The sequence below is a fragment of the Diaphorina citri genome, unplaced genomic scaffold, assembly GCF_000475195.1.
Source record: "Diaphorina citri unplaced genomic scaffold, Diaci psyllid genome assembly version 1.1 scaffold1486, whole genome shotgun sequence".
Classification (NCBI taxonomy): Eukaryota; Metazoa; Arthropoda; class Insecta; order Hemiptera; family Psyllidae; genus Diaphorina; species Diaphorina citri.
Window position 1 is genome coordinate 14,101 of NW_007378912.1, and position 15,411 is coordinate 29,511.

Sequence of the window (15,411 nt, forward strand, 5' to 3'; positions counted from 1 at the left end):
CCCGCCAGGGGCGGATTTTATCCTGCACGGATAACGTTCGTTCTCGGAACGGCTGGTTTTGTCCTATCCTGTCTTCCTTCTCTCTTCGATTTCGGGACCTTAGCAGTTTCAGTTCTCTCTGTCAAACCTATGGGGGAATTTTCAGTCTTTCTTTTTTTTTATAATTAAGCAAGGCCTACTGTATTAATTATGTATTGTACCATGTTAAACCCATAAAATACACGAGACCTTGTTTAGACTGCTGGGGTAAAGGGACTTTTTAGTCTCATTCGAGCAGGATAAACAAGGCATATTCTATTCTATTCTATTCTACATGTAAATAAGCACTCTTATTCTTGGTGACTCACAAGGACTATTGTATGTGAGAAGGTATAAACTCCTCACACAGACCTCTGTGAGTTTACCATGAGTAACGTTAAATTTACCTGAATCAGATCTGGATGACTCTTTACACAGTCTTTACCATGAGTAAGAGTGAATAAGTAACATATACACCAGGGCTGCCCAACCGGGCTGATTCCCAAATGAGAGGTGGTTTTTAGTTGGTAAAAATTCAACTTAATCTCATTCACCACGAGCCACGAGATTACCTTAAAAAAGAAAGGAAGATTTTCCACCTATATACGATAAAAAAGGGCTGTCCAAACATACATATAAACCAGGGCTGTCCAACTAAAAAAAAAGGCTGTCCAACCGGTCAATCGCTCGATTGCGAATTGATTTCAAGTGGATCGCGACCAGCACACCCAGCAGTGAACTCTTTGAATCGGACAAAATCATCTTACACACCTGATTACTCCAAACTTGTGGACCTTGTGGTCCAAATTGAGAGCCTCTTATTGGGTGGGTAATTTGATCGCACGACGCATCTTTTTTTTATATAATTTAAACAAGGTTTTCTATTTATTTACATAATATGTACTATACCTATGAAATATATAAGACCTTGTTTAGACTGCGGGAGTAAAGGGACTTTTCAGTCTCATTCTGGCAGGATAAACAAGGTTAGGTATATTCTATTCTATTGAAAATTCAAGTCGATCTTCCCCTGAAAAGGTTGGGCATCCCTGACATAAACTAATCAGTTCAGAAGGACTCTAAAGTCATCCACAATTCTCTTCTAAGAGATTATATTTAATATTCTAAGCAGGGTACCTAGTTTTTTTTTTGGTCTAGGAGGGTAAGTAAGTATAATCTGTTCTATCCTCATTTCTATTTACTTGTGTGTCTTTCTATCAATTCAGGGCCATTCAGAGCTGGGTCCTGGGGCCAACTAACTTCAACAATGACCTGTTAACTGCCAAGGTCTTATTGTCCCGAAAGCAAACAGAGAAGGAAGACAGAATAGGAGAAAGCCAGCCGTTCCAAGAACAAACCTTATCTGTTTAAGATAAAATCTGTTCTAAGCAGGGTACCTAGTTATATTCTGGTCTAGGAGGGTAAGTAAGTATAATCTGTTCTATCCTCATTTCTATTATTTTACTCGTGAGTCTTTCTATCAATTCAGGGCCATTCCGAGCTGGGTCCTGGGGCCAACTAACTTCAACAATGACCTGTTAACTGCCAAGGTCTTATTGTCCCGAAAGCAAACAGAGAAGGAAGACTTCCACAACTTGAATGACTCATCTATATTTTCTGTCAAGTTTAAGCCAAGTTACTTAAGTAAAACATTCAAGATTCCATGTTCAAGTTTTAAGTTCTTCAGTAGGTACTTTACAACTTGGGAGAAAAAAAAGCCCTCAACTGCTGAGTCACTTTGAACCTTGTCACGCGAGATTTTTTTTTTACAATTCTTTTATTTTCTATTACTATTATTATTAGGTATTATTTTATATTTGTAAAAAAAAGTTAGGTCCACTACAGTCAATCTCATAAAGTAGGTACCTAGGTAGGTACCTACCTGAGTTTTTTTTTTTTTTATTTTTACTAGGTTGACAACTTGAGTCTGACCTACATTTTGATGATTGTCAAACGACAGACGCTATAATGAATTGATAGTAGTTTATGAAACTACTATAAAAAAGCTATAACTACTTACTTACTTACTTGAATATAGCTAGATGTAACATTAGATAGAATCGAATCAAAGGTTGAGCAATGATAACTGGAACATAGACACTTGGAATGTAAGAAACAACTAGATTCAACAGTTTACAGTTTTTACTTTCCTTATCCTACAGTAAGGAAAGTAATTCGACAAAATTTTCGATAGCCAGCGTTAGCTTGGTTAGTTGCGCGTCTGCCTTGTGCGCGAGGCCGCGGATAATACGGGAATCGAACCTGTGGCCTAGTGCTTACAAGGCAGATGCTCTGCCAACCAAGCTAACTGGGCTGACTCAAATTTTCATTTTCCTTTTTTGAAATAGGGGAATGATGGTTTTGATCGAGACCCCTTGAAAAGACTGGCCCTACGAAAAATAGGGATCAGGCTAAACCCCCATGTAAACAGTCCTGCTCTCATTTCTTGGTCTTCTATTCATAGAAGTCACATCAATGTCTATTCTAAGATGAATGATTTGAATTCAGAACACAAGATAAAGAGCTGAGTTCTATGTTGCCAAACTGAAAAGAATATGTGCAGAATAGTAATGAACTGTGTGGTAAGTGACGTGGTTAAGACCTTGACTTTAGAACCAGAACTGCTAGAAGTCCTGGGTTCTTGATGAAATTGAGAGGAATGGTAGAGGAGGAGAAGCAGAAAGAAGAGGAGTAGGTGGAGGAGAGAGGAAGGTTGAGGAGGAGGAGGAGGAGGAGAAGAAGAAGAAGGAGGAGGAGGAGAAGGAGGAGGAGAGAGGAAGAAGAAGAGGAGGAGGAAGAGGAAGAGGAAGAGGAGGAGAAGGAAGAAGAGGAGGAAGAGGAGGAGAAGGAAGAAGAGGAGGAGGGAGAAGAGGAAAAGGAGAGAGAAGAGAGGAAGAAGAGGAAGAGGAAAAGGAAGAAGAGGAGGAGGAGGAGGAAGAGGAAGAGGAGAAGGAGGAGGAGAAGGAGGAAGAGGAGGAGAAGAAGGAAGAAGAGGAGGAGGACTGGAGGAAGAGGAGGAGAAGGAGGAAGAGGAGGAGAAGGAAGAAGAGGAGGAGAAGGAAGAAAAGGAGGAGGAAGAAGAGGAGGAGGAGGAGGAGGAGGAAGAAGAAGAAGAAGAGAAGGAGGAAATGGAGAGAGGAAGAAGGAAGATAAGAAAAAGATAGAAGATGGGAGAGAGAAAGAGGAATAAGAGGAGGAAATGGAAAAGGAGGAAGAAGAGGAGGAGAGAAACAAGAAAAAGAAGAGGAATAAGTGAAAGTACATCTCACCTACCTAGTTATAGAAGTAAGTAGATTCATAGAAGCTTAACCCATCCTTTAGGGCTGTCTAGCCCCTACACCTAAGCCTCGGATTGAGCTTTTTGTGTATGGGGTTAAACTGTTCCATCTAAGTAAGTAGGTAGGTAAGTACTTTTTTTTTAATATTTAAACAAGGTTTTTTAAAAGGGAAAAAGTGTGGACTTGTTACAGACGATGTCGATCGTGCGGATGCGGCTTGAACAATATTTTTTTCGTGTAAGTTAAAGCCTGTTCACACTTGTCGTTCGGGGGAAAAAAAAATCGTGTCGTGGGAACACTCCCATTTGAATTGCCTGCAGGTCTACACATTCGGGAAAAAATTGGATGAAACTCGCGAAAATTGTGAACAGGCTCTTACTATTATACAAGTTCTGTTTTTCATTCCAACGCGGGTACGACGCGAACTGAACACGTTTTTCACGTCCCCTCCTAGCGTATCTCTGCGTTAACGCAGCGTCTTAAATTCCGGAAGCGACTCTCTAGAAGCATGAAGTACAAAATTGTCTAATCATTTCTCCGCTAGATGTTATGTTTGTTGAGTTTCCAGTTTTTACCCACTTCCTGACGCAGAGTTAACGCCGCGCCGGCTCGTTCTCGGAACGGCTGGCTTTCTCCTAGCCCTTCTATCTTCGATTTCGGGACAGTAAGACTTCAGTTTATTATTATTACGATTCGCTCTATCAAACCTATAGTCGGTGGCCTAACGTCAAAAAAGCTGCATTTCGTCAGGAAAGCACCAAATTTGGCATGGACCTTTATTTGGACCATATAAGAGACTGGCCCTACGAAAAATAGGGATCAGACTAAACCCCCGTGTAAACAGTCCTGCTCTCATTTCTTGGTCTTCTATTCATAGAAGTCACATCAATGTCTATTCTAAGATGAATGATTTGAATTCAGAACACAAGATAAAGAGCCGAGTTCTATGTTGCCAAACTGAAAGGAATATGTGCAGAATAGTAATGAACTGTGTGGTAAGTGACGTGGTTAAGACCTTGACTTTAGAACCAGAACTGCTAGAAGTCTTGGGTTCTTGATGAAATTGAGAGGAATGGCAGAGGAGGAGAAGCAGAAAGAGGAGGAGGAGGTGGAGGAGAGAGGAAGGTTGAGGAGGAGGAGAAGGACGAGAAGGAGGAGGAGAGAGGAAGAAGAGGAGGAGGAGAGAGGAAGAAGAGGAGGAGGAGAGAGGAGAGAGGAAGAAGAGGAAGAGGAAAAGGAAGAGGAGGAGGAGAAGGAGGAGAGAGGAAGAAGAGGAGGAGGAAAAGGAGAGAGGAAGAAGAGGAGGAGGAGGAAAAGGAGAGAGGAAGAAGAGGAGGAGGAAGAAGAGGAGGAGGAGGAAGAGGAGGAGAGAAGAAGAATAGGAGGAGGAGGAGGAAGAAGAGGAGGAGGAAAAGGAGAGAGGAAGAAGAGGTGAAGCAAAATCAGGAGGAAAAGACAGAAAAGAAGAAGGAAGATAAGAAAAAGGTAGAAGACGGGAGGGAGAAAGATGAATAAGAGGAGGAAATGGAAAAGGAGGAAGAAGAGGAGGGCAAGATGGAGAGGAAGGAGAAAAAGAAAGAGGAATGAGTGAAAGAACAAAGAAACACCTCAGAGTAAGTAGGTATGTAGGTAAGTTCTTTCAACTTAAACAAGCATTGTCCTTTCTCATATTATCCCTCTCAATATCTTCTGGTCAAATTCACTTGGTAATTTGGTATCCTTTGTCCATGAGACAACAAGCTGCTGTTGAGCAGGAAGGTGGTGGCTGTTGGCATTTCTCTCTCTCCCTAACTACTAAGCAGAAATGCAGAAAAAGGGAAAACTGAGAAAAAAGTTCTTTATCTTACCTTTCTAGGAAGAGATGTCAGCAAAGAGATTGGAGAGCTTGTTAATTTTGAATAATCCCACTCACACAAGCACTTTAATTAAAAAAAAAAAGACAAGGTGTTTTAATTAATTAATTATCTAGGTATCATAACCACATTTTTTCTAAACACTTTTAATAAAAGACCTACTTCGAACTTTTCTTTGATAAGGCACTTTTCTAAAGGCACTGAAGTGTTTGCTGTGATTGTGGTTTTTCACACTGCACTGATTTCCGGTAATTTGGATAAAGTTATTGAATTAAATCCGGAATAGAAAGGCGAAAGAAGAGTTTTTAACAAGGAAATTCCTTATCAGAGAACGTCGAACGGCAAAAACTGAAACTGAAGGGAAAAACGACTTTTCGAAGCGAAAAATCCGAACTCAACTTACTCAACTGACGACGAAGAAGAAAATTCGAAATTTTGTAAACAAAACCAGAAACATGGCGCATGTTCGAGTTTCGAAATTTTTAGTACAGAGTATGGTCATATTAACAAAGACTGATCACACAGTATGAAATTTGTCAGAGAAAATTTTTAGATTATATGTCGCTCTGTGCTCTACCATATCGTGTGATCAACTGATCCTACCGTAATAAAGGCAGCCTTGCTCTCAGCCTCATCCCACAAATAAACGATCAATACTCGTTGATACTCTTATGGCTGGTATTACTTATACTCCTAAGCAACCAAGAGCTTGAATTTCAAGGTGCATCCACACACACACACACACTCTACAATTGACTGACATCAACTGAAACCAACAAATCTGCTTACAAGTAAACTAGACACTTGACCAGTCTAGTTAGCTTGGAGGGTAGGGCGTCCGCCTTGTTAGCGCAAGGTCGCAGGTTCTATTCTCGTCCCGGAGCAAACTTTATCCTACATAGATAAGGTTCGTTTTTGAATCGGCTGGCTTTCTCCTATTTTGTCCTCTCTTCGACTTCGGGACGATAAGACCACCGATAAGGACCCTCTATCAAACATTCTCCAGAAAGAAGGGAAAAAGTGTGGACTTGTTACAGACGATGTCGATCGTGTGGATGCGGCTTGAACAATATTTTCTGTGTATGTTAAAGCCTGTTCACACTCGTCGTTCGGGGGAAAAAAATCGTGTCGTGGGAACATTCCCATTTGAATTGCCTGCAGGTCTACACATTCGGGAAAAAATTGGATGAAACTCGCGAAAATTGTGAACAGGCTTTTACTATTATACAAGTTCTATTTTTCATTCCAACGCTGGTACGACGCGAACTGAACACGTTTTTCACTTTCCCTCTTAGCGTATCTCTTTGCGTTAACGCAGCGTCTTAAATTCCGGAAGCGACTCTCGAGAAGCATGAAGTACATTGTTAATAATTTCTCCGCTAGATGTTATGTTTGTTGAGTTTCCAGTTTTTACCCACTTCCTGACGCAGAGTTAACGCCGCGCCGGTTCGTTCTCGGAACGGCTGCCTTTCTCCTAGCCCTTCTATCTTCGATTTCGGGACAGTAAGACCTTGACTTTAGAACCAGAAGATTCGCTCTAAGGTCGTGTCTTGGTCTTTGCTCTCAAAGGGGGGTTTGCCAACAAGGAACTCATAGGCAAGGATACCGATACACCAGTTGTCTACCTCCTTGCCGTAGTGCTGGGAGGTGACCATCTCGGGTGGTAGATAATCGAGGGTGCCTGAAAAGAGGAGATGTATTACAGACACTCGGTACAGGTACAATGCATCAGTGCAATAGTCCAAAATAATGTATGCGGTACACAAGGGATCAAACCGTCGGCCCGAACACGAAGAGGCGTAAGTGTAAAAATCTCAATTTTGAGTTATCATGCGTATCGGATGTAAAAAAAATGTCCCCTATCACAAACACGAAGAGGCGTAAGTGTATTACATTGATTTTTTATTCTACATTGATTTCTACAAAAATACCAATTTTCAATACCTACTTGCCAAAAATCTGCTGGAAAAACATACATAGCATGATTTAAAAATGTTTAAACGAATAGGTAAACATGGACTTTGTGAAGATTGTGCAGTAGAAAGGGCTCACAAAATAAATTTAAAAAACTTGAAAACTTTTATTTCGGCCCTCCTGAAAAATGTTATTTTCGCACATGCGCTTCTTCGTGTTTGGGACGACGAAATGAGCGATCACTGAAAAAATCAACAATTTATTTAATACAAAGATGGAGGGGAGTATCGATGACGTCATTGCGGGATTTTTTTTTTTTTTTTTTTTTTTTTACTGTGTTGAGGTAATACTGACATACGTTCGAAGCGTAGTCGCGCGACTGTAGGTAGTGGAGTCACACGCATGACAGTCCAAGCTGGGCAGTTTTACAGATCTACATTGAATTTGTTTGTATGTTTGATCCACAATAACTCTCAAACAGGTCATCCAACTATGTATGATGATTGATGTAACATAATTGAAATTGTCTCATTAAATTTTGGGTCGAAGTGTCTGAATAATTAATTGAAAAATAGAAAGTAAAAATGCGTTGAAATAGATCAGTTGCGCTTACTTGGGTGATGTTTCAAAGTCATAGAGCAGGAAAAATGAGGACCAACGGAATTTTTCTTTGTCTCCTACAACTTCTAGATCCCGAGATAAATCGATTTAAAAAATACCGGTAAATCGTAAACTTTGACGTCACGGCATACGCTCCCGTAGGCGATGACGTCACATCAAATGTCCCGAGCAAAGCTCCCTTGCAGGCAACGCATTAATGTGTTTGTGCGCATACGTTTCTGCGCAGTTCTTTCTGCTCCGCCGCTAGCGTGCTTGCATAGTGGCGCTACCTAGCGGACAAAAATAGCAACTGCGTTAAGTCTGACGTCACAAATCTTTGAACTTTTTCATTATAAAAATTGAATTTTCGACCTTTTACAGTTATTTTTTCGGAGTTTTGACCTCAGATTTGGATTTTTCCCAACTTTTTACATAGGAACCGACCATTTATTTATAATTTTTACCCATTTGCAACTCCTCCATTCAATTTGAAGAAGTACCTACTAGTAGTACTAGTATCTTTGACTTAGGTATATGTATATATATTTTTTGACATTCCACAAGTTCATATGAATCCAGAATGGAAATAGAACTCCATTACGAGAGCTTGATAACTGATAAACGAAAACTGCTTGTCGTGATCAAGACGCTCGGCTGGTAATCATGTGCTTGCGGGTTCGTATCACAATTGAGGCATCCCATCCAGATTGTTTATATAGTCAATAATTTGGAGTTTGATTACAATAATAGTAGAGCGTATTGCTGGTGTACTTTAACTTGTTAGTCTCATTTGAAGAATATAAAGAAAGCACTGTTATTATTCTTATGTAAGAAAGAAATGGGCTCTGGGTCCCATATGGGTTGGATATCTTTCCTCCCGAATTCTCGTGAACTTTCTTTTATTATTAAAAGCTGTTCATTGTTAAATCTGTTCATCATTTATCTGAATACTTATATGTACATCACTGTTCAGAGAAAGAAAAAAATATCTGGGAAATACAAAATGCCTTCGATTAGAGAATATATGTACAACGACCAATTTAATATTATTCGAAACATTCAACTGCCCCTAGATAAATAAACCAGAGTCTTACAAATTTCAACCCAACAAAATGTTATTTTTTCTTGATAGGAACTGGTAAATGTTGAATCAGTAATTGGTCTAAATTTCTAAAATCACAACTGTCTACACTATTGCGGTTGGTGTAGTGCCGAGCACGGTGAACTCCGAATCTGGAGGTTAATGGCTCGAGTCCGAGCCACTAATGGCCGATCTTACCACCGAGGGTTAACACAGTGTCAAGGTTTTTCTTTGACGTCACCCATTTGATTTACACAGACCAGTATTTCCTAAACTCTGTATTGACAGAAGAAGTGAGAACTCCCTGTGGTAAGATCAGGCACAAAAGCTCGCATCTCGCATATTTAGGGACAAATAAGTTGAATTACATTCCTTTTGCTTCAAACCCCTTAATTATTCTGCCCTCCTCGGTTAAAAGGTAGTATATCCAAAAATTCAAGTTTTAAAGAATTGTTTTTATACCGCTTTTTTCTTTGCTGGGTTCTTATGGCATATGTGCCATTTCCCATGTTGTATCTTCGTTAGTGTTAATCCCAGAGATTTTTCTATGCATTTTTTCTCAATTCTATGCATCAAATGATAGAAAAATCAATATAAAACGCAAAATCGGCAAATTTGGATACATTGCCTTCTTTCTTAGAAGGGCAGTATTAACCCTTTAGCTGCCCGTCATGACATTTCCAAAAGGCTTCGCATTTTTTCTGTTACTTTTTGCTTTCTTTGTATCTTGCAATTTTTTATATATTAGATTTATTATTTTTTCTATAAGGCCAGAAGCGGTAAACTGGGTGATTTAATTAATTAGAGTTCGGGACATAATGGATTGTTGAAAACTGTCGCATTTTTCTTTCGGGAACTAAGAGATTTTTCGATTAGAGTTTACTTTTTTAGGTGTGCTTGGCTTGTTTTTAATTGTAAAAAAAAATTGTTATTTTTTGCCAGCCTAGTTAACTTAGTTGGTAGTGTGTCTGCCTTGTAAGCGCTAGGCCGCGGGTTCGATTCCCGCCCGAGGCGGATTTTATCCTGATGGTATAATGTTCGTTCTCGGAACGGCTGCCTTTCTCCTATCCTGTTTTCCTTCTCTCTTCGATTTCGGGACGATGAGACCATAGCAGTTACAGTTCCCTCTGTCAAACCTCTTCCTAACATTCCTACATAAATATGTACCTACATAAATGCTCGCACATCTCATGAGGGACATGCTACGACACAGACACGAACCACGAGTCTAACGTAGCAGTTGTTTCATTGCTTCGATATAAAACGGCTTGGAAACATCTCTTTTGTGTAATACCTACTGTGAAATATTTGCATTAGGTAATTAAGTTATTTTATGCATAGTTCTACCGTACTCCATGAGATTTATAGAAGAAAGATTGATACCTATCGCCATAGCGCCAAGACATACGACATTCACATGATAAAATACCCAGGGCGGTTCTCGGGAAACATCTCTTTTATGTAATACCTAGGTACCTACTGTGAAATATTTGCATTAATTAAGTTATTTTATGCATAGTTCTACCGTATTCGATGAGATTTATAGAAGAAAGATTGATACCTATCGCCATAGCGCCAAGACATACGACATTCACATGATAAAATACCCAGGGCGGTTCTGCGTCACAGTGGGCAGGGGGAGTCTATCCTTCGGGTTCAGCACTAGGAGGGACCTCACCAGATCTTTTGCCTGATCTGACACCCATGATGGAAAGCCGTACGAAAGGGCTTTGATTTTGGCAAAGGTCGTGTGCTCAAGTCAGCCACTCATACGCAGACCGTATGTATGACACATTGACACATATACCTAGGCCTTATTTATTATTTGCTATACACACGTTCTGAACGTCGCGTCAAACAGATTTATAATTTACTCCTTGTCTCCCTATCCTATATCATTTATTAATTATTTATTTTCTACTAAACCACTAATGCCCATCACTACCACAGCAATAATGATTCAACCAACAAGTATTGAACTTTGCTTACTCAAAGCGAAGGAGCTATTATGCTGTCAGTCGTAAGTTTGTTAAGTTCATGTTTTCTTTTATTAAATTTCGTTTGAAGCTTTTTCTCAAAGTTGCTGTTTCTTTCTAGCTCTCTCTCTCTCTCTCTCTCTCTCTCTCTCTCTCTCTCTCTTCTTTCTTGTACCTTGCTAGGAACTTTTGGCCCTATCCACCATGCCCCTTGTTCTGAAGACCTTTCCTCATTTTTACTTTCTATTACTAACAGTATAGCGGAGCTATACTAGTAATGAAAGTATTGCAATCGGTCCAAATTTTCTCTTTCTAGCTCTCTCTCTCTCTCGTTCTCTCTCTCTCTCTCTGCTCAATAAAATTTATGTCTTACATGTCTCTTCTTTTTGCTCTATATTTTTTTTATACAGGTACCTATCTACTTGGTAGTTGAGTTGATATACCTACTTGCTTATCACCAACCACCAACTATGTACATATAGGTATGTATGACAAAGGTACTACTGATTGGTATGTATGCAGCTCCTTTCCTGTCATCATACCTACTATCCTACTCCTACTAATGGCATGAAATAAACAAACAGGAGTTTTGGCATCTCCACCAACCATACTACCTATTTTAGTATAGGTAAGTCTAGTGATTCAGTGAAGTGTAAAAAGGTTCCATCGGGGCCCCCAATAACCCGAAAATGTCCTTTGCCTGATGAGCTTTGTTGCCAATTTCATCAAAATCGAACAGACAGTTTGAGGTCAGATCAATTCATTATTATTTTATCTCTGTCTCCTTTCCTATGTTGTCGTTGTTTGTTAAGTTTGGGCAGACTGCAATGTGATTCGCGTTTATATTTTCATTTTGGTTACAAAGTGGGCAGGTGGGTGTGTCTCTGCATCCTATTCTATTCAGATGTTGAGCCAGACAGTCGTGGCCTGTCAATATGCGGAACTTGGAAGTAAACTAAAGGATTGAAAGTGCAAACTAGGCTGTCCTATTTTTTTTTTTACACTTGAGAGTAGACAGAGCGAAAGTCAAGGGAAATTCTTTATTACAACGAATTTTCTTTGTATTGTTTTCGAAGGGAATGAACTTTTTTTTTATCCTATAAAGTGCGAAATTATTTAAATTGTATGTAATAGAGACCCTTGTATTTGTAAATTTTAAAATTTAATACCTTCTCTGGACAAGATAAAGTTATCTTTCATCTAAAAGGGGATTTTTTTTTTCAAGCTTTTTCTCAAAATTTATTTTTTTCAAACCCATGTGTAATATATTTTTGAAGACTGATTTTGTCACGAAAAAGAACATCCTATAAAGTGCGAAATTATTTAAATTGTATGTAATAGAGACCCTTGTATTTGTAAATTTTAAAATTTAATATCTTCTCTGGACAAGATAAAGTTATCTTTCATCTAAAAGAGGATTTTTTTTTTCAAGCTTTTTCTCAAAATTTATTTTTTTCAAACCTGTGTGTAATATATTTTTGAAGACTGATTTTGTCACGAAAAAGAACTGGTGATTTTGTTGGTAAAAAAAAAAAAAAAAAAAAAAAAACAAAAAAACAAAAAAAACGATGTGAGATTTTTGCCAAATTTGTAAATCAAAAGAGAGATGTAGAAGGAACTGAGAGATTTTTCGATTAGAGTTTACTTTTTTAGGTGTGCTTGGCTTGTTTTTAATTGTAAAAATAATTGTTATTTTTTGCCAGCCTAGTTAGCTTAGTTGGTAGTGCGTCTGCCTTGTAAGCGCTAGGCCGCGGGTCCGATTCCCGCCCGAGGCGAATTTTATCCTGATGGTATAATGTTCGTTCTCGGAACGGCTGGCTTTCTCCTATCCTGTTTTCCTTCTCTCTTCGATTTCGGGAAAATGCAAGATTCACAATATTATTTTCCCATGGCAATGCTGTAGATATAGGACAAATGTCATCGTTTTTCACTGGGCTAGGCTCACGAATCAACTGTAACATATTTAGCTATGATTATTCCGGGTATGGAATAAGCACAGGAAGACCGTCTGAGAAGAATTTATATGCAGATATTGATGCTGCCTGGAACACACTCCGAACAAGATATGGCATTTCTCCGGAAAATAATTTTTTCTTGATAGGAACTATGTAGGCAGTAAATGTTGAATCAGTAATTGGTGTAAATTTCCAAAATCACAACTGTCTACAGTGTCTACACTATTGCGGTTGGTGTAGTGCCGAGCACGGTAAACTCCGAATCTGGAGGTTAGTGGTTCGCGTCCGAGCCACTAATCGCCGATCTTACCACCGATAGTTAACACAGTGTCAAGGGTTTTCTTTGACGTCACCCATCTGATTTACACAGACCAGTGTTTCCTAAACTCTGTATTGACTGAAAAAGTGAGAACTCCCTGTGGTATGATCAGGCACAAGAGCTCGCATCTCGCATATTTAGGGACAAATAAGTTGAATTACATTCCTTTTGCTTCAAACCCCTTAATTATTCTGCCCTCCTCGGTTAAAAGGTAGTATATCCAAAAATTCAAGTTTTAAACCATTGTTTTTACTGCTTTTTTCTTTGCTGGGTTCTTATGGCATATGTGCCATTTCCCATGTTGTATGTTCGTTAGTGTTAATCCCAGAGATTTTTCTATGCATTTTTTCTCAATTCTATGCATGAAATGATAGAAAAATCAATATAAAACGCAAAATCGGTAAATTTGGATACATTTCCTTCTTTCTTAGAAGGGCAGTATTAACCCTTTAGCTGCCCGTCATGACATTTCCAAAAGGCTTCGCATTTTTTCTGTTACTTTTTGCTTTCTTTGTATCTTGCAATTTTTTTATATTAGATTTATTTTTTTAGTTTAAGGCCAGAAGCGGTAAACTGGGTGATTTAATTAATTAGAGTTCGGGACATAATGGATTGTTGAAAACTGTCGCATTTTTCTTTCGGAAATGGAGACGTTTTCCCCTCTTCTGAAGGTCACTTCTCCTATGATAAAATACGGGAATTAGTTCAATCACTAGGTGGCGTGGTAGCGCCTGTACTAAACCACTGGAAATCCAAGATGGTGCGCCATCTCAAAGAGTGGAAATCGTTTCCCTTTCCATAAGGAAAAAATACAGCTTGGGTAGGTAGTTATTTTAATCCTGCCTCGGTGGCGTAGTGGTTAAGGGGCTTGGCTGGTAATCGGGAGGACGTGGGTTCAATCCCAGCCGAGGTATGGGATCAATATACTTAAATCGAGAATTCGACCACAATAATAGTAGTAGTCTACTGCTGGGGTAAAGGGACTCTTAAGTCCTATTCGAGCAGTATAAAACTCTGTTTCCTACTATTTTCCCCCGTGTTCATTGTGTAAAAACTTACCAAACCAATTATAAAACCTTATGTACATTTTTATTTACTATTGACCACAATAATAGTAGTAGTCTACTGCTGGAGTAAAGGGACTCTTGAGTCCTATTCGAGCAGTATAAAACTCTCTCTGTTTCCTACTATTTTCCCCCGTGTTCATTGTGTAAAAACTTACCAAACCAATTATAAAACCTTATGTACATTTTTATTTACTATTTATATTTTAAATAATTATATTTACCTTTATGTAAAATAAATATATAACTGTGTATTTTTTAATTTACCAAGTCGGTCTTTTATCTTTCTTTATTTTAAACAGTTGATACTTAATTACCTATGCCTGAAAAGGATTTTATCATACACAGGTAAGGTTCGTTCCCGAAACGGCCTACTATCCTGTCTTCCTTCTTAAATATCAAACCTTGAAAAAAGGGGACCAGATAAAAAAGAGATGAAAATCAAGTATTTACAGTAAACAGGGTCCAGCATTCAACCTTCCCTCACAAAACAGGGTCTCACTTACTCAACGTCACCATTGTATCCAGGGCCATTTTTGTTCAAAATTCCATGTATCTTAAGGGCCGGAAAAAGTGTTAAAATGAAATCACTCACAGTATATACAGTAAACAGGGTCCAACATTCACACTCGACACATACAGGGTGGTCTCACTTACTCAAAGTCACCGTCGTATCGGGGGCATTTTTCCCGCCAACCCTTTTTTGTTGTATCCGTGTCACATTTGTCAACTACATACCAAATTTCAAGTCTCTAGCTCATACCGTTCCCGAGATATTGTTAAACTAGACCGAAAATCGCCAAAAAGCGGTAAAATGCCGCCAACCGCAGCACCTATCTCAACTAAACGTTTTCTGTCGCATCCTTGTCACATTTGACAGTTACATACCAAATTTCAAGTCTCTAGCTCATACCGTTCTCGAGATATTTTGTTTAGAGACAGACACACACACGGACCAATGGCTGAAACTTTGGATTTAGGCTCTAGGGACCTCAAAACGTGTTTTGGCACTAAAAACTGACCATCGAAAATTTGACCCGATTACATTACTTTCCTTCCTATAGGATAAGGAAAAGTAAAAAGGAAAAACTACATATAAAGAAAAGAAGGATAAACCGGACTCAAAGAAGACGATAGAGACTGAGAAGGAACTGAACTGAACTGAACGAAAATAACTTTATTTTTAACAAAACAAAAATTACAAAGGTTAGCTCACCCCCAAAGCTTACAAAAACTTCTTGGGGGTGTAGGTGATTCTTCTTCTGTTATTCCTTTGTTTTCTTCAATTGTTCCTTCGATTTACTTCAACAAGCTTTTCTTTGATTTTGATTTTTGCAACTCTTCTATTGTTCT

General features: G+C 38.8%; 1 protein-coding gene across 1 annotated transcript in view; it reads right to left on the bottom strand.

Annotated features, from left to right (window-relative positions):
• Positions 1-6,666: 6,666 nt before the first annotated feature.
• Positions 6,667-15,411, bottom strand: part of LOC103516080 (aurora kinase C-like) — a 12,395-nt gene continuing 3,650 nt past the window's right edge. Inside the window, exon 7 of the mRNA XM_008481031.3 lies at positions 6,667-6,830. Within this exon, the coding sequence (XP_008479253.2) occupies positions 6,667-6,830 (164 nt within the window). The remainder of the gene's footprint in view (positions 6,831-15,411) is intronic.